The sequence below is a fragment of the Nannobrachium achirus genome, assembly GCF_963921795.1.
Source record: "Nannobrachium achirus genome assembly, chromosome: 1".
In the NCBI taxonomy this organism is placed as follows: Eukaryota; Metazoa; Chordata; class Actinopteri; order Myctophiformes; family Myctophidae; genus Nannobrachium; species Nannobrachium achirus.
In genome coordinates, this window is record NC_137810.1 from 48987826 (window position 1) to 49012740 (window position 24915).

The 24915-nt window shown below is 42.7% G+C and overlaps 1 protein-coding gene across 1 annotated transcript; it reads right to left on the bottom strand.

Annotated features, from left to right (window-relative positions):
* Positions 1-1680: 1680 nt before the first annotated feature.
* On the bottom strand, positions 1681-21917 carry oma1 (OMA1 zinc metallopeptidase; the record flags this gene model as incomplete). The annotated part of the gene is made up of 9 exons (XM_080729908.1): positions 1681-2052; positions 5196-5345; positions 6001-6075; positions 7053-7181; positions 10503-10610; positions 11746-11919; positions 12405-12514; positions 18808-18926; positions 21499-21917. The coding sequence occupies 9 exons, from the start codon at positions 21915-21917 to the stop codon at positions 1681-1683; spliced, it is 1656 nt and encodes a 551-aa protein (XP_080586034.1).
* Positions 21918-24915: the final 2998 nt, after the last annotated feature.

The window sequence follows — 24915 nt, forward strand, 5'->3', positions numbered from 1 at the left end:
TCAGAGTTCGCACATACAGTAGAAGAACTTGTCATCCAGCAGTCATTCCTGTCAGAGTCACTGATTGTCATTGAGAACTGATCACATGGAGAGTTCACAGAGTACTTTGCACCCACCAACACGTGCACCGATGCACTTAGACACTGCCACGTGCAAGGCAAGCACACACACACACACACGTGCACACACGCACACGCACACAAAGAGCTTACTCGTGTTGTCTTTTAATGAAGAACGTATGCTAATGCAGCAATGTATGGAATCTCCGCTAATGAATCCGACATGTCCCCATTTGAGGGCGTCTAATTATCAACATGATAATGTGGCTTCTTTGTATTCACTCTGCAACCGACAGCAAGCCCCTTCGCAGCACCCACACAAACACACGGCTCGGCACAGTAGAGTCAAAGTAGTCGTGTTGCACAGCACAGTCAGTAGTCAATCCTCAGTAGTCTTGTTGCCGTACAGACTTGAAATGTAATGGAAGGGGACGGAAACAGACTTTCAGTCAGTCACACTAGCAAACATACTGACAAACCGTCATCTAAAACTTGTTCATGTCAAGTTTTAGTCCCAAGCGAATATGCATTTGGCCACTGACACACCCCCCCCCCCCCCCCCCCATTTGAAAATATTTTGTGCAAGATTTTCATAAAAAATATTCAAAACGTTCCACAATCTTCCAAGATTTCTTTGAAAATAGCCTCTCTACAAGCCCACAGCGCTTTACATCGCGACGCGTTGTTAAGTGGTTAGAGTGAGTGACTTTGATGCAATATTAACACATTGATTATGCTGGGGACCCCTAGCCTGGTTCAGAACCTGAAACGCTAGCCACACCCCTTTAAAATTTTGTTTTGGCGATTCAGGGAGTCTGGTGTTGCTCTCACTTAAGAGGTTTTCCTCGTTTGGAAATCCGTACGGCGAATCAGCGTTGTGAATCAGCGTCTTGTGATCAGCGTGGGTGGGGTTTTCCCACAACTCATGTGCGATTCGCCGCCGCCGGACTGGACCGCACACATCGCGTCGCGGTAAAATCCGGTAAAATGCGATCGTATCGATCTCGCTATGCGGTAAAATGCGATCGTATCGATCTCGCTATGAAACATCAGTAGCAGACATGTTATGTTGTGTTTGATTACTAATTCGTTGTGATCCTATTCCTGCTGTTTCTTTGGTTAGCAAGTAGCACTAGCAAGCAACAGGCTAGCCACTAGCCAGCCACACATAACAACACTACGTCATCTGCTTTGCTACTGTTGTGTCGGTCAGACGGTGAACCAATCGCAGAAGACTGCCTCTTTGGCAACGCCCATCCCAGAAACAGCTCTGGAGGGAAGCACTTTCAGACTGAATAATGGAGTGAAACGAAATGTCAATTCAGGCTGAGTGTCAGGCTAGGGGACCCCCTGAAACCCCCTCAAGAACCGGTGGGGGTTTCTTCCCACTTTGAGAATCCACTGAAGTAACAAATCTTATCTGTCGGGTGGAAACCTCATAAATTCCAAAACTGTTACTTTTCAGGATTCAAATAAAATTAAAAAATAGCAAAAGTAGCAAGTGGTGCTACTTTTGAGTGATGCTGTTCTAGTAGGGCATTATGGCGATAAGACAGCAACAATATCAGTCACTCTTTTCAGCCAGTCAGTCATTCAATCAGTCACCCAGGCAGTCAGTCAGTCAGCAGCTGGATGCTTCTGGACTCGGAGGATCCAGGACCACCGTGAGGCAGGGCTGAGCATCCAGCGAGGTGGTCTGTCCTCCCACCAGGCCTGGGCTCACTGGGGCCTGAGGTGTGGCTGCCGGGGCTGTGGGAGCAGCCGGGGCTGGGGCTGGAGCCAGGGCTGGAGCCAGGGCTGGAGCCCGCGGCCCGGCCGGGAGGAGAGCCGCAGTGAGCGCCCCGGGTCGTGTGTCGTTGACCGTCCCCACGTCCCCCTCCCTCTTAGGGCCCTCAGCGTTCTCCAGCAACAGGCGGACGCTCCTGGAGAAGACAGCGCGGGGGTCTGTCGCAGGGAGAGCAGGACAGTCGCAGCTCTCCCTCAACTCCAGAGCCTATACGGACAAGACAAACCATTACTTACAGATGAGAAGACTGAGGCGAACACACAGGAGCGCACTGGGGTTTGATGACGAGGGACAGAGAGGAGTGAAGGAAGGAAGGAATCGCAACAGTCATGATGGCTAGCAGGGGCTCACAGCTAAGTAACACTGGCCATATTTATATTATAAATATGCACACATGCAATATGTACTATGGTAGACTGATGGATCCCTAAACAGCAGTCATCACCACTCCATTGCCTGTGGCCACAGCCAGGCTTCTTCAATGACGGTTGCTGGAGGTTAATCTGCCACGTAGGGATTCAATAGGAGGCAATGGAGAAGTACAGACAGCGCACGCACGCACGCACGCACACGCGCGCACACACACACACACACACACACACACACACACACACACACACACACACACACACACACACACACACACACACACACACACACACACACACACACACACACACACACACACACACACACACACACACACACACACACACACACACACACCTGATGGACAATTAGTGGCTTACCCATCTGTTCCTATGTCCTGCTCTGACTCACTGAGGGTGAGAGCAGAATGCTGTTCCAACAGTTCTACTCACACTCAAGGTTAAACACACAACACTTATCCTCTGTTATCTCCCTATCTTGCACGCACACACGCACGCACGCACGCACGCACGCACGCACGCACGCACGCACGCACGCACGCACGCACGACACACACACACTTCATCTATTATGATCAAAGTTAACTTCATTTACAGTGATGTTGTTCTCCGGCTCCCACAGGTGAACTTTGAGTGGGTCCCAGGCAAGTCAAAGGCTTACTGACGTACTACTTGAACGTGGCGTGCTACAGTATGTAATGTTCACGGACAATCACTGATTGTTCGTGTCAAACGAACGTGACTGTTGCTGTAAACGGAAGTCTTTGGTAAGCTGCTTGCTGCGTCAAATTCTTCCCAGGTGGGGAGCGATTGGCATGCCTAGTAATTCATGTTCGATGAGAGGTGACTAGGCAGGTAGGGAGACGCGGGCAATCTGACAGGCGGAGCCATCGTGCATGTCTCACAAGCACGTGCCAGAGTTGAATTGTCTTGAACTTTCTTTTTCTAAGCGACGCACCGGAAAAACATGACACAATACAGTATTATCAGGGTCAAAATAGGGTGTGCTCCATGGACTATGCATTGACAGTGAGCTTAATGTGTCCTTTTGGATTTTCATACAGAGACACAGGACACGTACCTAACAATAACAATATCACTGACTTTAATGCTGCCGTTCATCTGTTATTTCCTTCCTGCTATGCCTACTAGTAAGACACCTCAGGGTGACATCGCGCCAATTCTTGGCCATCTGGCCAGTGATGTATATGGGACCAGTTACTTATATGTGGAGACCCCTGCATGATGGTCAACAATGTTATGTCAAAACATGCCCATATATGGGCATTACCAAATATGGACATTCCCAGATATGTCCTTAATATTGATAACATAATATCCTTAATAATGTCCTTAATATTGATAATATAGGAATCTCCATATATAGACATAAAATGTATGTTAATTAGTAAAGCCAAGCAGGGCCTTGGCAAGTTACTGCTGGGTTTGATGACTGGGAATCTCCATATAGGGGCATAAGGGGGTACCCTAACAGGGCATCATCTGGGAATGCCCATTATGGATTTTATTTATTTTATCCTTTATTAATATATATCCATGGATTCCATATACATATACATATGGACTTAGTATTAACGTTTTCAGCCTGGGATTGATGACATCAGAAATCTCCATATATGGGCATAAAAGGGATTTTGTTTCTGGGAATGACCATAGGGACTTTTTATTTTATTTTATCCTTTATTAATAATAATATGTTTATACATGATATAATATTTATGACCATACATGGAGATCCCTATCTGAACCAGCCACACAGATATGGGCCATGCCTTTACCATCTAGCCAGTGATATATATCAATGACATCAGGGATACCCATATATGGACTGTCACTGTGATATCACCTGTGATGTCACAGTGACAGTATGAATATCCAGGGTTTGATCTTTGATGAGGTGATGTCACGTGACATCACTTCCTGTACGGAAAGACTTGTGACATCACTTCCTGTACTGAAAGACGGACAAGCTACGACATTTCTCATGGTATACTGCGACGTTCGGTTGCAATAAATGTGCTTTACATAGCACGCCACGACAGAATAGTTGATCTCATAACAGAGGACATACAGTATCTAAACATTTACAGCATCAGTGAGAATGTACAAATATTCCTTTGTCAAACCTTCCATGTTTAAACTCTGTACAGAAAATCCTTAAATCTTTGCACATCTCCCTGCTAATACACCAGATGTTGTTGTTGTTGTTAATGAAGGCTCCAAACAGTTTCCGTTCTCCAAGTAGCCTGCACCTTTGACTCTAGCTTAGAGGAAGCGTTTATTTATTAAAAGTCATTAAATACCAGCCACTACTCCATACCATCACAGAGCTAGGCTATACTGTGTATACTGTGTAGGTGCAATCTACTTGTGTTCATCTTTGGAAGCCTAGGACACGTACATAGGTTGGTTGTAAGAGGCTTCAGGCAACTTGGGATGCCAATAAAAAGCAGCTAAATGGCTCGCAAGATTCTCTTCAACAATCGGTAGCCTCCAAATATGGCGAAGACGCTGTTACTTGTACCCCTGAAGAGTGTACAGATCCTTCTCGAAAAATTTGAATATTGTGTAAAAGTACATTTTCTTGAAACTTTCATATATTTCTTGAAACTTTCATATATTCTAGATAGAGTACATTGGACATTCAGTGAATTATTACAAACCTTTTTTTGTTAAAACTTTGCATTTTTATGGCATACAGCTCATGAATATCAAAAGCCCATATTTCAAAATATTACACAAGACCACTCAAAACAAGGATTTATAATAGAAATGTCAACCCTCTTAAGTCAGAGTTGCTTGAAGTCCAGTGGGAAGTTTCCGAAGTCAGTTATGATTTGGGGTGCTATGGCATCTGCAATGCTTTTTTACACAATTTGTGTGTGTGTGTGTGTGTGTGTGTGTGTGTGTGTGTGTGTGTGTGTGTGTGTGTGTGTGTACCTGCGGGACGAGGCGGTCCAGCTGTGCCACTCTGTTCCTGTGTGAGGGGTGGGTGGACAGCCACTCTGGGATGGTGGGCTCTCCACTCAGCTGGTCTGTGAGCTCCATCTGCTGCCAGAACACTGGGCCCGCACGCACGTCAGCGCACGCCTGTGGAGGACACACACACACATATCATTGATATCATGTCCAAAACAGTTCCTCTTTTACACACACACACACACACACACACACACACACACACACACACACACACACACACACACACACACACACACACACACACACACACACACACACACACACACACACACACACACACACACACACACACACACACACACACAGAATCAGACACATTGTGACCTCCTATTTCATGCAGAGCAGAAGCTATCTTCACTGACCATTCCTGAGAGTGATTTCTTTTTATTTGACAACAGTGCCCTCTAGTGGCCTCACTGGCCTGTAGGCAGATCTTTTGGCCATTTTTTACCATTTTGAAAAACATTTTTAATTGTTCAAATAGCTGATCTACAAGCTCACAGTGTGTGGATGTAGATCGGATATTTGAAGTATTTTAAAATGTTTTTCAAAATAGTAAAAAAAGGCAAAGAAGTTTAATGGACGAAAACATAGCTTTATATCTCAAACCATGTAATCTGCTTTACTCTCTGGCTCCCAAATTATATTTACATATATTTTGTGGGCGCAATCCCCCAAATAGATTATGAGATTATGTTATGCAATATGATACTGATGACAGTGAGATGGTGGTGATGGGGTGGCAGTGATATTGTTAGGATACCTTAGCAGCTAGCTGTAATCCAACCTGGTCAGCTTCAGACTCCAGCCTCCTGCTGTACGGACGACTGAACATCAACTGAACAAAGGAGAGAGTGGAGAAAAAAAGTTTTCAAACATTTTCATATCCATTCCATTGTTTATTCAGCATTTGAGATTTAGCCTCTCAGACCCAAATCCTTTGTTGTCGTTGGACAAGATTTGGGGCACAATTCCAATGCTGGATGTTGTTGGTACCATAGGAGAGATGACACTACAGGCAGACGTTGATCAAAATAACAATTCTTCTGCATTCTCTAATTGTGTACAATAATTTAACTCCTCATCAATTTAGCTTCCTCATCAACCTTGTGTCCAGACCCTCGCCACATACAGTACACACATGCTATGTGTTTATTTAGATTTTTTTCTTTTAATAAAAAGAAAAAAATCTGCTTACCTTTTTCGGTTACGTCATAGACGTGTCATCAGAAAATAATTGGTGACCCATAGGCTAACGAACAGTGTTTTGGCCAAAACACAAAACTTGTCAAACTCGAAACGTGGCAGGCAATGAGTGCTTGTGCTGTATGACTAATGAGTGACAAACAAACATTGTTGAATAAGAAGGTATGTGCAAAATGTACTTGGCAAATAGCCTAACAACAACAACATTAACACATTTGGTTGCAATCAATTAAATCTCTTTGAAGGTCCAAGATGCCATGGTCTCTCCATAGACTTCCATGTAATTCATAGTGCATGGATCATGCACTCCCATGCCTAGATCATGCATGTTCACAGCTTTCAAACAAAAAAATCTGCTTGGAAATCCGTTCAGGCATTCATGAGATATCAGCCATTATGTTTTTACATTATGTAAACATAAAGATGGTGTTGGTTATGGGGGCTAAACATGCAATTTTGCGATCGCGATCATGCCTAGTACATTTTTGGAGGTCCAAAAATGTTTAAAAATAAAATAATAATGTTTTTGTCTTCAAAAACGGCCCAAACTCGGGAACCTCGGGGTTGGCACCATATGTGTTTTAACATAGTGTATTTGTTGTGTCTCACCTCCACCAGTTTGGTCTGGGCCCAGTGTCCCAGCACGGCCAGGCTGTCCCGGGGACAGACAGCCCAGATGGCTGTCAACAGGATGAGGGACAGGAAGTCCACCATGTGAGACAGGCTGGCCTGTTCTGCCTGGATGGTGTTGTAGAGAGGGAGAAGATGAGTGTACAGTGTATGTATGGTCATGGAAAACACTGAAATGCCTGATTTATATCGTTGCTGTCGGGCATCCCCATCTCTCCATATTATACAAGGTAATTGTTGGCCGCTTTTAACTGCTCCCACTGGTTACGTGGTTGGTTTGTGAATGGTTTGTGTTGTATTCATGACTGGGTGAATATTATGCAATTTGTAAAAGTACTTTGAATAAAAGCACTTTATAAATGCACCATTTACCATAATTAGTTACCAAGAGATGCAAGAAGGGTTTTTTTTTGTCGAGGTGAAATGGGCAGAGGCAGTAGGAACATATTGATTGTTCCCATCTATTGCAGCAGAACTTTTTTAATGGCGTAACAGAGATTTGGGAGGTTTTAAACAAGCTATCCGATAGAGCAAACCCACTGGGTACATCGCAGGCCATCAATGCTTATTCCCTTTGTCTAATTAAAATCCTCCCCCTCCCATCACGTATCCTCAGAGGATGTTTTTTAAACTCTCAAATAACCCAAAAGCTTCATTAAGACTCTTAAACACTTTCTCGGCACTAGATGAATGGGCTTTTATAGCTGATGTAAAAATAAATAATAATAATAACTGCCGTCTGTGGTGAATTAATAAGAGGGGGCCGAGCACTGTGTGTCAGCTGCGTTCCGGCCATATCGTTGCACGCCTTGTGCGTTGAGGGGATGTCAGCCTGCCCACATCGCCGGCTCCTGCAAGCTTACAGCAATATTGTTGCAGTTGTTGTTACCTCTTGTCTCCATATTCTTTTATTTTTTATTTATTTTTTATTAACTTGATCATACGTCACACAAAAGCATCAAAAGTTGGAGATCCGCAAGCTCGAAACTCGTCGCGAAGCCATGCGTTTTGAGCTTGTAGATCTGCAACTTTTGATGCTTTTGAATTTGAATCCTGAAAAGTAACAGTTGTGGAGATATGAGGTTTCCAGCCAACAGAGAGAGAAATATAATAATGGAATTCAGACTATTAACAAAAATCTTAGGACAGTTACGTTATTCCCTGAATATATCACACTTTGAAACATTATGAAACATTTTTATTAAAATGTTTTATTAATAACACTTTGCTGGATTGTTTAAATTATTTTAGAGTGGCAATTCCAGGGACTTGACATCTCACTCTAAAACGTGCATGATCACACATGACTTCAGAATGTTTCAACAGTCCTGCGTACCACCTGTTTTCGGAATGGCAGACAATGCAGGAGCCAACAGGATCCTGAGTCATTGATCCAAACTCAAACAAACACTTAGAATAATAATCACCTGCACGGAATTCATTGACAGAACGTAGCTCCTAGTCCTCACATCATGTCAACGGTGGATTTTGATGAAACAAAGACTTGACAGATACAATGAGGATAACCCAAGCTTTCCCATACAGCTGCAATATTGGTGAGATTTAAATGAATGGGCTGTCAAGTGGGATATTGCCACTTAGATGCCAGATAGGATTATACTATCCACCTGTTTCCGCGATAATTTACTGTAGAATTATGTGTGGGACACATCCGGAGAACAGCAGACATACAAGCTCAGGTCGCGTCGCAGATGCAACCGTTGTGAGCTTGTAGATCACACTCGGCTGCGACGCCGGAACTACCGCACACCTTCTGCGCATTGCACGATGGGAAGTTGGAAACTTGTGGATAGAATCTTGCGGCTAAAAAATTAGCAAAACTTTACTACATACAGCTTGAATAAAATAATACAATTATAAAGCCAAATTATCATACTGAGTACAAGCATTCATTACAGCTGTTATTTTCTAAAATGTTCACGCTTGTGCACACCCGGGCTTCACAGAGCTCTCTCCATTTATGAGACATAGTCCTCAGCCTAGCACTGTAAACATTTGGGGGAGATTTCGCGTTCTCATCAAGCAGAGCATGAAAGCACAATCATTTGGCTTCAGAAGACTTCGGTTATGGTTATGCTGCATGAGCTGTAATGGATTTTCATTTTATTCTCTTTTTGCAACTCTGAAGAACTGGTCATCAACACAGACTTGTTATTTTGGAGAATATTGCTGTGCAGCTTTGCTGGTGAGCTCCTTGCTGTGTTGTGTGGCCAAATAAATTCTGTGTGATCTGTGTTTCAATGGCCAGAAGCCGAAGGCGAGTAGAATTTGTGCTTTGCTAGCAGAGACAGACAGTACACACTAGAGAGAGTGGGCATGGAGGCGGGTTAATACTGGCAGATCTAGAGACAGATAGAAAAGCCAGGACATTACAAGTATACCACCTACACCATCTTCCTTCATAGGGGTGCTTTCTGAGTTCATTCTCATTACTCTTCTCCCCTGCTGATGTTGTTACCAGCTCGCCAACTCTCGAGATAGCCAAGGAAAGCCTTGAACAGTTTGATATTGTCTCTGTCGGGTGAAAACTTGTATGTCCTTGTATGTCCACAACTGTTACCGCGCTTACTGGAGTAAGAGAGGTTTTGCCTACCCAGGACGGAGATGCGAGAGACTAGGAAAGTCTTTTGTACCGGCTGCTCTCAAGCTGTACAACGAGACACACAACAGTCGATTGACGAGGACTACCTTCCTAACCTAGGACGACGGTAGCTTTTTTACTGGAACTATAGTTGTACTGACGCTGACCTCTAAGGACCTTCCAGGGAGGGTGCTCATGCACATCTTGCTGCGTCACCCTTTCTTGTTTCTTTTCGTTTTCTAGTTTTTTTTTTCACACTGACCTTTGGACACTCTGCACTATTAGGTTGTGTTAGTAGTTTTTGAGTATTTTTGCTTGTGTTTGACATGACGGTGAGATACTTGTTGCACTATCGTCACTTTGATTTGGGCACTGTACTATATTGATAGTTGTGCTTGAGGACACTTTATGTTTATATATATATTTTATTTGTTCCTTTTCTTGATGTACCTTGCTCTTTACTGTACTCTGTTCTTGTTATTCTTTTATCTTTTTTCACACTTCTCTGTAACTTTGTAAATAACCTTATACTGCTGTGCTGCCTCTGGGCAACTGATTTTCCCTCTTGGGATAATAAAGGTATCTATCCTGGGGCTTAGGGTGCCCCGGGCAGAGGGGGTCCGCGAAAGTTATATCTACGGCTGCTTTTGTGTGACGCAGTAGTGTGATCAAGTAGGACATTAATTTAAGAAAGAACGCAAAAAGTTAGAATATGGAGATAAGAGGTTTTCTGCCCGACAACAACGATGTACGGTTCAACCAGGGAAACTGTCAAAAGGCCAAGGACACAAACACAACACAGGCAGGGTGGGATTGCTGGTACTCACGGCGTGACCCATGATGGCGTGTGCCATCTCGTGTCCCAGGAGGATGGCGAGCTGGTGGACATCTGCCACTGCATCCAGCATCCCAGTAAACACAAACACCTTCCCGTCCTGCAGAGGAGACAGGAGAAGCAACACCCAGGCTGGGTCGAATAGTAATCCAGATCAGTTTAAAACAGCGATTTAAAAAAAGTAATATAGATGGGTCCTAAGCAACCTTTTCATCTCAGTTGCCTTATGGTTAGTGTCCGCCCTGAGATCGGGAGGTCGGGGTTCGATTCCCTGGTCGGGTCATACCAAAGACTATAAGAATGGGACGCAATGCCTCCCTGCTTGGCCACTAAGCATCAAGGGTTGGATTGGGTGTAATCCCTGTGACATACTAGCGTCATGTCCAGGGGGTGTACTTTTAGCCTGGAAACCAGACGGATCTGCCATTGCAAAAAAAGAAATGTCCCCTCGGCAGATTTCGTCTGGTACCGCTCAGTTGTGATTGGATTTCACTCCCTCTGAAGTAGTGAGGGACCAATCAGGGCCCAGTATGCAAATATGGGGAAGCTTTATCATCAGAGGCATTTTTTATCTACGCAGTGATATTAGTCTGGCCAATGCAAGGCTAATGTTCTTTTACATCAAGGCTGGGGGATGTACTTGTACATCAAGCTGCCTCATGCTACGGAAACAGGAGGAGGCTCCTGCCCTATGGGCCACATGGCAATATATGCCATGTGCAGACGATTCAATTCAACGTTTGGATAATGCTTTTTGCATGAAACAAACACAGAAGCACACTTGGATATTTACTGTATTTCCTCTTCGTTGTATGACACGGAAGCACAGCGTTGCTTATGAATGGCAATGTCCTTTCCTCATTGTTCTAATTCTATGGTTTAAGGGTTCTTTTTTGAGCGGTGGTCACACCGTCTCCTATACGTGGCCGTGTGTGTGGGTATGTATGCGTCCGTCCGTCCGTCCGTCCGTCCGTCCGTCTGTCTGTCCGTCCGTCCGTGTATGTAGCCTGCAGTACCTTTTCTGACCACACATGTTAAGGAAGGGGCGCTGTTGTTCAGACTCACATTCGCACGCACGCACGCGCGTGCAGCCTCCACCGCTCAGTTCAGTGTGATTTTTAGCTTACTTCAGAGCTGCCTGATGATGGAGTTTGCAACTTAGGACAACATCTCTCTCTCACAGTACACAGAAACATGACACCATCATAACAACTATAGGCGTCTCTCTGACTTACAGGCAGGACAAAGGCATTGCGGGTGGGGTCCTGGACCACGTGGACGCTCCAGGTAACGGACGCCACTTCGGGAAGCTCCTTGTTCCTCTCAGACAGGTGGTGCACCATCCTCTCCACCACCTGATGACGGGGGTCTGTCTCTGGAAGCATCCGCTCGGCGTATTCCTCCATGTGCTGAAACAAACACGTTTGATGTTATCGATTGATTGATTGATTGATTGATTGATTAACGATTTGCAAATAGTACAGTGGTACGTACGACTGCACAATGTGCAGCGATAAAAGGATAACCCAAAATGTCCTGATTCATAGAGAAACTACTACTATTCAAAGAGAAACTGTTACTACTGGGAAGTGCGAACCCATTTGGTTAAAATACTAAATTTGAATAGTTTCAATGCATTGAATAATCTGCCTTGAGAGAGTTAAAAATGAATACCAGCATAATAACCTAGAATATAAATAAAACATACGCTGACAACAACTAGAGCAAATAGGAAGAGAGCTCTCTCTATTTCCCCGCTCCCTTTTCTTCTCCACAAACAACAAAATGATGGTGCTTGCGCAAAAAAAACAGATTTCACTACACCTGTAAACCAGTGATGTGACAATAAAGTTGACTTGTGTTCCCCTAAATACAACTCCTATGCTCCTCTTACCGCCTTTGATGTCATTCCAGCAAGCTCCATGTAGTTCTCCCTGCTGAACACCAGGAGGCGCATGCGCCCCGTCAACGGTGACTCGTCCAGGTGGGTCAGACAGAACAGGGCTATTCCTCACTTGCCCAATAGTTAGAGAGGGGAGGGGCGGGCGCGCAGAGGCGGTCCCAGTACTTCCGGTTCACCCAGCCCGTGTTGACAACAGTCACTTCCAGAGCGAGTCGCAGCGACCTTCTCCGGTAAATAAAAGTACTTTCTTTTCACTTTTTTTTTTACTTTTATCACTTGTTAAAAGACGTTTTATGTGTATGTTTCATCTTTTCACCGTTCGTTTTTTTTGTTAGTGTCATAGAGTTTTTAAAACGTGTGTGGTGTTCTCTACAACAACATCTGGCTTCTTCACAGCAGAGCAGACAGACAGACAGAGAGAGGTAAGGTAATGCTACTTATTATCATAATATGCAGCAATCTATCTAATAAAACGTTTAAGTGTGCTTATCAGTAGGGTTTTGAGTCTTTATTTGATGTAAATAAAGTTTAATATTAAAGCTAGCCTCTTTAGCATCTTAGCACTACAGTACATTATCATGTGGGACATTAAATGACACATCTAGGTCAATTAATATTCCAACGTGGCATCTGCTCGACTGTTGGCTCTCTTAAGTGGGGTCCGGGGACCCCCAGGGGTTCCAGGGGGTCCCCAGCTAAATGATAGTTAGGAACCAAATGGACCCTAATGGGTATGTAACTCAGAGTGTGCAAACCATTTGGTTCCATTTGAGTTATGTTATAAATTATATACATTGGGGTCACAGAGATAGGAATGCTATAAATGGGGGGTCCATAGCATATTGCTATGTCAAACCGGGGGTCCTTGAAATTAAAATGGTGGGAATCACTGCTAGAGTTGTAAAGATCTTCTCTTATGGGGGTCCCTGGCATATCTTTTCAAATGGGGGTCTACAGGCAAATATTGTCAATTTGGGGGTCCTTGCCTTGGTGTAAAAACCATGTATAGTGCCCAGAATCCCAGATGTCTCCACGACTCCACCCCTAAGTGCTTACTTGTCCAGGTGCCACTCGTCCAAATGCCTATACATGTCTCTAGTGCCCAGATGTCCAGATGCCCAGTCATAACAAAAATATGGTGCCCAGATGTCCCTAGTGCCTCCCTGTCCCACTAATATTCGTAATTTCTCCCCATTATTTTAGTTGTGTGTGTTTAGAGTTGTTAATCATTAGAAATACATGTTTCCTGCATTTTTGCATGAGCGGGGAACATAGAACCTTTGTTGTGGGGGTAAGTGGGGAACATAGAACCTGGGGAACATAGGTACGGTCCCATTTATTTTGTCCAACATTATGTTGAAGCTGTAACAAGGTAAAATGCAGAGCTACTGTATGGGATACATTGTTACTTGTTAGCTTATATAGTTATTTTTGTCATGTGACACCTTCGCTCAAGTCTGTGTTAGTGCATTGAATGGGTATTGCACTTTATGGTTACTATAGGCCCGGAAATAGGATAAAATACTTAGAACAGCTATTGAAACATTTTGAGAACACTCAAACTTTTTTCCTCATCTTGATGCAGGAGCGAGATGCCGGTGGCAGCCCATACTCCACCATGATGTCCAAGATGTCCGTAGAAGAATCGCCCTCAGAAGAGATGTGGAAGAAGTGGCTTACAGGAACTTACATATATATTTACTCCAACCTTGCACCTCACACAATCTTGATCCATACATCAATGTGATCTTGTTTACTAGTAACCCCTCTTGCAACTATAGTGTTCTCTTGGCTGCTCTGAACACTCTGTTGACAGTCGAGTCATTCAATGACAGGAGAGCATTGTGAGCTTGTTATTGAAATAAGTCAAATTGGGAAAGAAGATCAGAATAGTGTAATTGCTCCAATTTGTAGGGAGCAAAATCATTAGCAAGAAGCGTGCAGCCCTTCTGCAGATGAAGTTTCTGCTAAATTAGATCAGCTAACACAGGGAAACTGTCGTAAAGATGTTTTATATATACTATTTAGAATAACCCGTACCTGTATTATTTGAACTGCATGTTGTGTACATTTATGTTAATACAGGTATCTATGAAGCTACCTTCCTTCTGTAAAGATCCAAACATCCATTCTACCTGTACTTTGTATATGACAGCACGAATTGTATTAGAACAAAATTTGTTGTGAATAAAAACAATATATAACACTGTCAAAACAATTTTTTTTGTCCTGAATCACCCATTATTTGCTGGAGCAGAGCAGTGGTTCTCAACCTTTTCAAGCCATGACCTATGCAACATGAATATTTGAACTGGGGACCCCCCCACCCTGATAAGCACTTATTTGGACTGTTGGAGTTGATTACATTTTAGCTTGACTCCGTTCCACAGATAAAAATGTGAAACTAGTCGATGTACAAGCTCACATGGGAGTCCCGGCCCCAAGGTTGAGAACCTCTTTCTCTGAAACAGACAATAACTGAGAAGAGTACTTGCTGTGTTTGTTAAACTGCACATAGGGCAGGCTACAATGAACAATTTGTTTTTACTGGGTTTACTGTGTTTCAAATTGCAGGTTCACACACCACTCTATACTAAAACCGTGTACATTATATTTCTTAGTAAAAAAAAAAGAGGAAAATCCAATGTCTTGAATCTATTTTATTATCTATTATGACAAGGATCACAGTCATCACACAGATTTTCAATCACATCTCTATGCATTTGTTATGTATAATACAGTATAATGATGAAACAGGATAAGAAGACAACCCCTTGAAGGACCCACTCCTGCGATGCTGCCTAACGTGAGAAAAGAAAAGACTGTTGAAACACGTTGTATAGTCTCTCTGTCACACAGAAAACAACAGGGTTCATCGCCATGCCAGCTACATTTTTGTCATGGACATACAAATATTACCAGAGAGTCAGAGACAGATCTGCTAGCCCTAAATGTATGAAGGTGGTCCAAATGGACCAGTCCAGGTCAGTATTTTATGAGAGCAGTATTGTAAAGTAACTAAGTACATTTATGATAATTATATTCTGACCCTAGAACTCAGCTATTCTGAGAATTTTCCTTCCCTCCCATATTGTCATACCTTATTGTGGAAAGACAATGTTATACCTTGTGAAGACTTTAATCTGTGAGTCAGAGCCTTCAAATCTACGCAGCCCAAACCGAGATTTAACTGTCAGGTCCTCCAGTTGCTTCCTAAGTTGACGGTTTTCATCTTGCAATTCCTCCTTGTCACTCAAGGCAAGGTCAACTGCAGCAGGTTCAGGGATTGTGGAGTAGTCATGGTCAGGCACTTCCATTGCACCTGCACCCCCTCCATCTGATGATTGATTGAATATAGAAATGCAAACAACAGGAGAACAGTCATACACTGGGTCTAAAACGATAAGCTGAATTTCTCCTGAAATTCACTCCAACTGCTATGTGGTCCTGTGTACATACAATAATATACAATACTATATACACACAGAAACACAGAGGAGGTTGTTAATATTTTAGTATAACAAACAAGTCTATATTTATATTTATATATATATATATATATATATATATATATATATATATATATATATATATATATATATAATATTACACACACACACACACACACACACACACACACACAATGTATTGATATCATGATCTGATATATAATATACACAGTATGTGCATAAACAAATGAGAAGAGGCTAAGCCAACAGCTTAACACATCAACAGAAAAAGTTCCTTACTTTCTAAAATATCAAACATGGTTCTAACACAGTGGTTCTCAAACCTGATGGCAAGGACCCCCAAATTGACACTTATTAGCCCGTGGACCCCCATTTGAAAATATATGCCAGGGACCCCCATAAGAGAAGATTTTTACAACTCTAGCAACTGGTGATTCCCACCATTTTAATTTCAAGGACCCCTAGTTTGACATGCAATATGCTATGGACCCCCATTTATAGCATTTCTATCTCTGTGACCCCAATTTATATAGTTTATAAACCCATGCCCATTAGGGTCCATTTGGTTCCTAACTATCATTTAGCTGGGGACCCCCTGGAACCCCTGGGGGTCCCCGGACCAGAGTGGCATCTGCTCGCCAACAGTCGAGCAGATGCCACGTTGGAATATTAATTGACCTAGATGTGTCATTTAATGTCCCACATGATAATGTACTGTAGTGCTAAGATGCTAAAGAGGCTAGCTTTAATATTAAACTTTATTTTAGGGATGGGCCGAAAGCAAAATTCTTGGCCGAAACCGAATACCGAATACTGGAAACATTCCACCGAATACCGAATACCGAATAGCCGAATAATACATGTATATAATTTATTTTGTATAATAAATGTTTGTACCATTGCTGTACCTTTGTTGTAAAGCTACCTGATTATGGCAAACCCTAACTTAAATAATAATCACCATATGGTTCCATAAAACATTTATTTCTCACTTTTGAATGCACACATAACAAAATAAAATATTTTCTCTTTGCAATGTTAGCATAAAACAAAGTCAAAATAGTGCAACTATTTCTGTAGTATCCTACAGAGATAAAAGTGCATCAGAACAAGGTGCTTAAAACTGCAGAATGATCTAGGCCTACAACAAAATATTATTGTAAACACAAGGGCTGTAACAGCCAGGCCTTCAACAACAAATGCACATACTGTATGTTGCAAAATGATCTAGGGCCCAGGGGTCCTCAAATACAAATCTTGAAGGTCCAGAAATATTTTTTTGAAACAGGTCCAAGTCCGAAAAAAAGGCGAAGGCGAAATAAGGCGGATACATTTATACAGTATGTACTGTATGTATGTATGTTTATTATAATCATTAGAATTGTTTATTTTAATTATTATTATTATTATTTGGAACTTTGGAAATCTCAGTTGGAACTGTTACCCCTGCTATTTGATGCTGGATAAGCGGTTGAAGATGGATGGATGGATGAATGGATAATTATTTATGCATGTAGAGTAGGCTACATTATTTACATTTATTGTGTAGCAATAAAACACTGGCTTATAGTTTAATTATTGGAAACTAAAGAGCATAAATGCAATATTAGGCTTGTCGTTCAGAATGGAAAATAAAGTGGAACTTAGCGTGAGGGGGAGAGGATTACTTGACATTCAGTTAGTTGACACACGTACTGCACAAGCCAGACTGACTGTGCTGATTGACTATGTCAAATGACCAGTCAAATCAGGGTCAACGAGTCATAGTTATTAACCTAACACAGCCTAGGATAGCTGGCAATAATATGCGACGACACATCACATTGTTAAAGACGCATGATCACGCATCGCGAGTTTCGCGACCATTTCTCGTCTAATGCAAGCAGTTGGAGCCTTACATCGTGGATATTAATGTGTTGCTGTTGTCCTCTCCAATTGAACAGCCAAAGGTAGAAGATCTCTAAGTTATTAATCCAGTGGGAGCAATGGTTTCCAAGAGGTTTTAGCAACTTTTTTAAGGCAGCGAGCGGCATGAGTGTGTGGAGAGGAGAGGAGAGGGGAGGGGGGGAGCAGCATGGAGAGCAGACTGCGTCGGAGACTCGGAGGGAAGGAAAACCTTTGATCTACAAGCCCACAGCACGTTGCACCCGCGACGCTTTGTGGGCTTGCAAATTGGCGTAGGGGTGTGTCTTGTGAGCCTGTGTATGTGTTTGAGCGAATGAGCACAATCAGCACATACACACCCACGCACACACAAACACACATCACACACAGTCAGTCCGATCGTCAGATACAACTGTGCGGAGATTTCTCAGAAATGTGCCGCGGTCCGGACATGGACTGCGGTCCGCCTATTGAGGACCCCTGACCCTGTCCTTCACACTATTCGGTGCTCAACTACCGGTATTCGGTTTTAAAAGCTATCCAGCCGAAAACCGAAAATGCATTTTTAGCCATTTTCGGCCGAAAATTTTCGGTGCCGAATATTCGGCCTCATCCCTACTTTATTTACATCAAATAAAGACTCAAAACCCTACTGATAAGCACACTTAAACGTTTTATTAGATAGATTGCTGCATATTATGATAATAAGTAGCATTACCTTACCTCTCTCTGTCTGTCTGTCTGCTCTGCTGTGAAGAAGTCAGATGTTGTTGTAGAGACCACACACGTTTTAAAAACTCTATGACACTAACAAAAAAAACGAACGGTGAAAAGATGAAACATACACATAAAACGTCTTTTAACAAGTGATAAAAGTAAAAAAAAAGTGAAAAGAAAGTAGGCCTACTTTTATTTACCGGAGAAAGTCACTGCGACTCGCTCTGGAAGTGACTGTTGTCAACAGGACTGGATGAACCGGAAGTACTGGGACCGCCTCTGCGAAACCTAAACGCGCTAGCGCCCCCTGTTCTGCAAGTGGACCATGACCAGTAGGAAAAGGGACCCGGCAGCCACCAGGTGCCACCGGCGCCGCCAGGCTGCCTCGCGCAGAAGCTGCCGCTTGTTGGCCGGGAGGGCTGCCCACCACTTCCTGATGCTCCTGTTTTCAACAGGGAGAGAACAGAGAAGACAAACACTACTACACGTTGCTGTCGGGCAGAAACCTCTTATCTCGACTCCATCCATATTCTAATTTTTTGTGTTTATTTTTGCAGATTAAAGCCCTAATTGATCATACTACAGCGTCACACAAAAGCATCAAAAATAGCAAATCTCCACACTTTGAGAAATATATTTCTGATCTTGTGCGACATCATGAACCATCCAGACCTCTCAGGTAACCTGGGAAAGGTCTGCTTTCTGTCCCTACAGCCACAAATAAGCAGCACTTATTTTCTATGCACCACATATCTGTAACAAATGTACAGAGAACTGCAGGTCTGCTGCCACTCTTATTTATGTTAAAGAGGTGGTGCCATAGTTTTGTTCTTTTTCTGTTTTCTATGTGTCTATGGAGTTAACATTACTCTAATACAACCGGGTGGGGTTTAGTTATAATGTGCAAATTTGCCTTCCCTGTGTATCTTTTTTTTGTTTCTTCCTGAAAGCCAAAAGCCTCTGAGTCAAAAGACCTGATTGAAATACACTGATGACATCATACTATCATCCCCTCACCTTTTACCATACACCCAACACTGTGGGTGTGGCTAACTTCAGTTGGGTCACCCACACCCACCTGACAACCATAATCCTCCTAGTATAATCATAATACCTGATCATCAAGTTTTAGGGGGGAAAATCGTGGCACCCCATCTTTAACTGAATTTGTAGGTGCCACGGAAACCATAAACGCTTTATTTTTGCATTGTCTGCTGACAGACATTGTGATTGTCAGCTCTGTTACTCTGTTGTTTTATCTTGTATTGTTAAATAAATAAAAAAAAAGAAATAAAAAAGGTTACACAAATCATGGAATGGGGTACATAAAGAATGTTGCATTACTATTTGAGTAACATCATATTATTACCAGTAAGACTCCCTAATCGGGAGATAAGCGACCATCAGGTCGCATGTATACACAAATTGGCCATAGCAGACTCATGGAGGTGCTAGAAGAGGGGCATGTGAGAAATCCAAGTTTGGCATTGATTGGGGCAACGGTGCCGGAGATAAGAGTAGGGCCAAAAGACTGACAGACAGCCGGTGGAGGTTACTTTTCATAGTAACTTGCGACCTGACGGTCGCAATAAGTGTACTACAATATACACATGGCCGGTTTCTGCTATAAGCAATATAAGTGGATGATTGTGCTGGGAGTGTTAGGTACAGTATAACTGTGCCAAAATGCCGTTTTCTATGCGTTTTGGGGAGTTTGACAACCCTAAAGATTTTCGGCCCTGGATATACAGTATGGATAGGTTTGCATTGTAGCCTTGCATAGAACCTTAACATTCTGTGCAGCTCACAACCCAGACATCGTCATTGAAATTGTCAGTCAGATCTGTGCAGTTAATTTGGAGAAGTAAAAACTCCTGACTAGATACATAACTTAAAAATGTGTGACAATGTAAAATCCATCAAGCCTCAGAATGGTGAAGTAGAGCAGTGTGTTCTTCACAACTTTCATGATATCTGACAATTCAGCACTAATTTCATTGACAGCAACTGACTCCCTAGTCCCTGTGTAGCATGCAGTTTAACCTGTGACCTGTGTAGCATGCATTGCCTCCATCGGGTGCAGGTGCACATATTGTAGAGGATTTAATGGATCCCCACTAGCTGATGTTGGAGCAATAGCTAATCTTCTTGGGGTCCATAACGGTCTTGTTGAACCACAGTTGCTCTCCACCCTGCTCTCATTCAATACAATGTATGTAGGTTAGGGTGCTTTGCTTTCTCATCCTGATAAGTCTGAAAACGTTTTAGTTGAGCATGGCAGTCTCCATGTTTCTTGTTAAAAACCAGAGGGCACGATATTATGCAAGTAACACTCAAAAGTGTGAACTTGCTACTGACAGTCTTTTTAACAGATTAAACTATCAAAATGATTAGGGCTTATCTGTGGAGTGTGGATCACTATCATTCATTTTCATATTTCATGATTTTTATTCAGCCGCAGCCAAGAAGTGTCCCTGATTTTTAAATCCGGGGGTTCCGGGCAAGAACTTTAAGCCACTTTCACCCCTGGTTTTGGGGGATCAACAAATGAAATTAACTTAGGGCTTAAACTTTCTGGAGAGCTTCCTGATGGATATATTACACTTTGTGGCAAAAAGGGAATACCCTATATTGTTCGTGCATGTTTGGAGCAGTGCCAGTAAGAGAATCAAACGGGCTCAAATGAATAAATAAAACACGCAAAATGCTAAATATAAGGTGCTCCCTTCTTGCTCCAAGTGTAATCTATCCATCAGGAAGCTCTCCGAAAAGTTTAGGTCCATATTTTTGAGCGGTGGCACCGTCTCCTTAGCGTGTTATCAAGACGACGACTGATGCTGTTTCGAGTTAAACTGGTCTCGAGATAAACTATAACACCGGCCCTGAGTATGCACTTCATTAGCTACTTTCGGAAGTTACCACTCACTCCAGAGTGGGTCCGAAAGGAGCAAGCACTTCATGATGGTGAATTGGTGATAGTACGCAGTTGCACGTTGCCTTGCAGGTTGCCTTACCTTCCAAGTATTATAGCCAGGAGCTTCTGCAGTGGTTTCAGCACCAGCCATACGAGGGGCAGAGGAATAGCCCAGAGTGGGCCTGACGTGTGGAACTGGTACCCACACTGAGTTAGCACGGGAGACCTGCTGCTGGGACTCAATGGGAAGAACACTGTCTTATCACCAGAGAACAGACGTCCTCGACCACACAGACGGCTTGAGGAATTAAGTCCAACGACGTTCGCAGTTCTCTGACAGCATTTCCTCCTTGTTGGCAGCAGTTCTTTTGGAGAAAAGACCAGTCTCGTCTTCACAGTGTTGTAATAACCTCCTCCTCCTGCTGCTGCTTTCCCCATGAAGCCTCTTCGTGTCAGCTGAGTTGAAAGAGGACAGAAGAAGCGGCTGCTCCTGACCAGACGAGCACAGAGCAGCTCCATGGTTGGTTATAATGATGGTCAAAGTGATGAACCCTCTTCCCTGAAGTAAAGGTCAATCAATCACGCCTTCTGTGCTCCCTCAATCGTTTTATCATGACTTCTACGTTTTCATCTCAATTTAAGACACGTTTTTCTAGATTATTTCATTGAGATGTTGTCTTTAAGTACGACGGGTCTGTTGAAGCAATGTCCTTGCTGTCCAGGTAGACGATACTTGTGCTAAAGTTACTGTCAATGATGAGTTTTGGAGCATGTGTGTAACAGTAGCGTAAATAGGTTCAAATCACCTTCGTATTATCGAGCTTGCTGCACGCCGAGCTGCCTTTGCCATGATGACACTGACACCAATCCATTTGGTCCATTAGAAACAGTAAAACACACACTGTGACAGCTTGCTGCTGCTGCAATCAGGCTGCAACTTTTCACAAACACCAGCAAGTCCAGCTCACGTGTTCGCTCAATTCCAATCCCTCGGAAACAACACACACAAACAAAGGTTCCGAGGCAACAGGGCAACACTGGCCTAAAATTTCGCCCCTAGTGGCGAGAAAAATGACATCTGGGAACTCAGATTAACACTGGCCTAGAACATTCATGTCGAGGACCCCCAAATTGACATTTATTATCCCACGGACCACCCGGTTGAAAAGATATGCCAGGGACCCCTATATAGGCATGGATAGGAGAAGATTTTTACGTGGTTCCCAACAGTTTTCATTTCAAGGATCTCCAGTTTGACATGCATTTGGGCTACGCTACGGGCCCCCATTTAATGGCATTTCTATCTGAGACCCCAATTTATATTGTAAAATCAATGTTAATTTAACTCTGAGTGTTAAAATAGAACTAGATTGACCCCTATAGTTCCATTTGGTTCCATGTGTACACTCTCAGAGTTACATACCCATAAAGCCTGTATCAGAGTCTACGGTGGAGACCTATCCACCGCAAATTTGAGGTGGAAAGCTTTCCACCTCAAGTCAGAAAATAAGTGCAGGCCATCATAGTCACGGCCCACGGTGAAGTCCTTTACCCCGTCTAGACCGGTTCAGGTCGACCAATCAGTGAACGGGGTGTAGAGCCTGCCTGTCTGATAGTAAAAACAGAGAGATGTGTTGGGACTCACGGTGGAAAGCTCTCCACCGTGAGGAATGATGTAACGTTGTAGTTTCATGACTCAAAAAGACTCGAAAAGACTACACCGCGGTGTAAAGCCTTCCACCGCGGACCCGACTATGATACGGGCTTAAGGGTCCACTTCCTAACTCATTTAGCTGGGGACCCCCTGGAACTCCCTCAAGGACTCCTGGGACCCACTTTGAGAACCAGTGGCATATACGTATTTTTAGGTTAAAAGTAAACAAAAGGTGTTTTGTGAAGATAATAAAGCTCTATCTTGTGATTGTTAGTGTTTGTCAGGCCATTATCAGCTTCAAAGGTTTAATCTTCCAGTTCCAATTTTGTCTGCCCGTTTTCTTGGTTCATTCATAGTGTTATAATATATCGGGTGTCATCACACTTCCAGTTCAACTCATGAGTAAGCCTGGCTATGCAAGGCGAAGTTCAACTTGTCCATCCTGTTTCCTGTATGGGTTCTTTCTCCTGATTGAATAAAATTGGTACACCGACCTGAACATGCTTTTTCTGTTTAGTATTAAGAGCTGGCGAGCTGGACAACCCAGTTAACAAACACTCTATATAATAATGATTGCTATCACAATAGAGATATTTAACACTTTTTAACTCTTTTAATCGTAATGCCCTATTCCTGTACAGTAGCTTTCCCTGTTCTGTTTACAGTATAAAATAGTTTCTTTAAATCTGAAATAACCATCTTTTGAAATTCATATTTTACTGTAGGCCAAATATAATGTAATCTGCAAAACAAAGACAGTAGTTCTACAACATATAATATAGGGTTTTATTTTTTAAAAGCAGGTTAAAACAATTATGAGCTCAAATAAAATAAGCTAATTATTTTAGCTTCTTTAACATTAAAATGTAATTCTTTTTTACACACACACATGTGCCTTTTCTATGGTCAATCATGTCTGTTGTATCTGTACCATTATGTACGCAACTTAGTACTTTCATCTTAAAAGTTGTTCAAAGTTGTCCACATAGTCATTGATCTAAAAACAAAGAAAGAAAAAAGCATATATACATACCTTGAGAACAATGCAATACAACTTAGAATATATTTGTTGTTAAGCAATACATCACAAATAGGGGGGGCATAGCAGTGGGCATGGTTTTCTGGTGACACTCAAAATAGGGGTCTTCAACGTTTTCAGGCCAAGGACCCCTTTGTTGAGAGAGAGATGAAGCAGGGACCCCCACAACCTTTTCATAGATTCCGTATAGTTTCATCTTTTGACAGCACAATCATCAGTGTATTTTGGATTCTTGAACCGTCAATACTTAATAAACTTGACCTTTCACTCTGTACTTAGTCTGCTCTTTTTCCCCTCTACAACAAAGCTATTTGCCGAAAATCTGATCAACAAGCAAGAGAAAAAAGTTGTGAAAAGGCGTTGTGAGAAAAAAGTTTCTATCACACAAAGATTTGGAGGACCCCCTGTAGTAACCCTGTAGTAACTCTGAGGACCCCCTAGGGGTCCCAGACCCCCTCCCTGGCCTAGAATAAAGCCATTTATTTTTAACTGCTAGGGTATTTATTAAATGTAGTACAGTATATCATAATGAAATACTATCTTTATTTATTTTTCCCCAAATCAAAGATTTTATGGTCACGATTCAGAGGATCCTGGATGGCTTGATTCTAGGCTTAAAGTTATACCATGTAACTTTTTTTATAAAACAAATCTTAAAATTGTCCTAACTGTTAAATCGCTAAAGTTTTAGAACCCCCACTCCTTTATTTTCAGCTTCTGAAGCCTTCTCTTTATATGTTTTCTACTTAGCCGTGACAGGGGCGGGATTTCCCGGCAAAATTACGTCATCACACTACCGGCCAATCACAGCGAGGGTTATACAC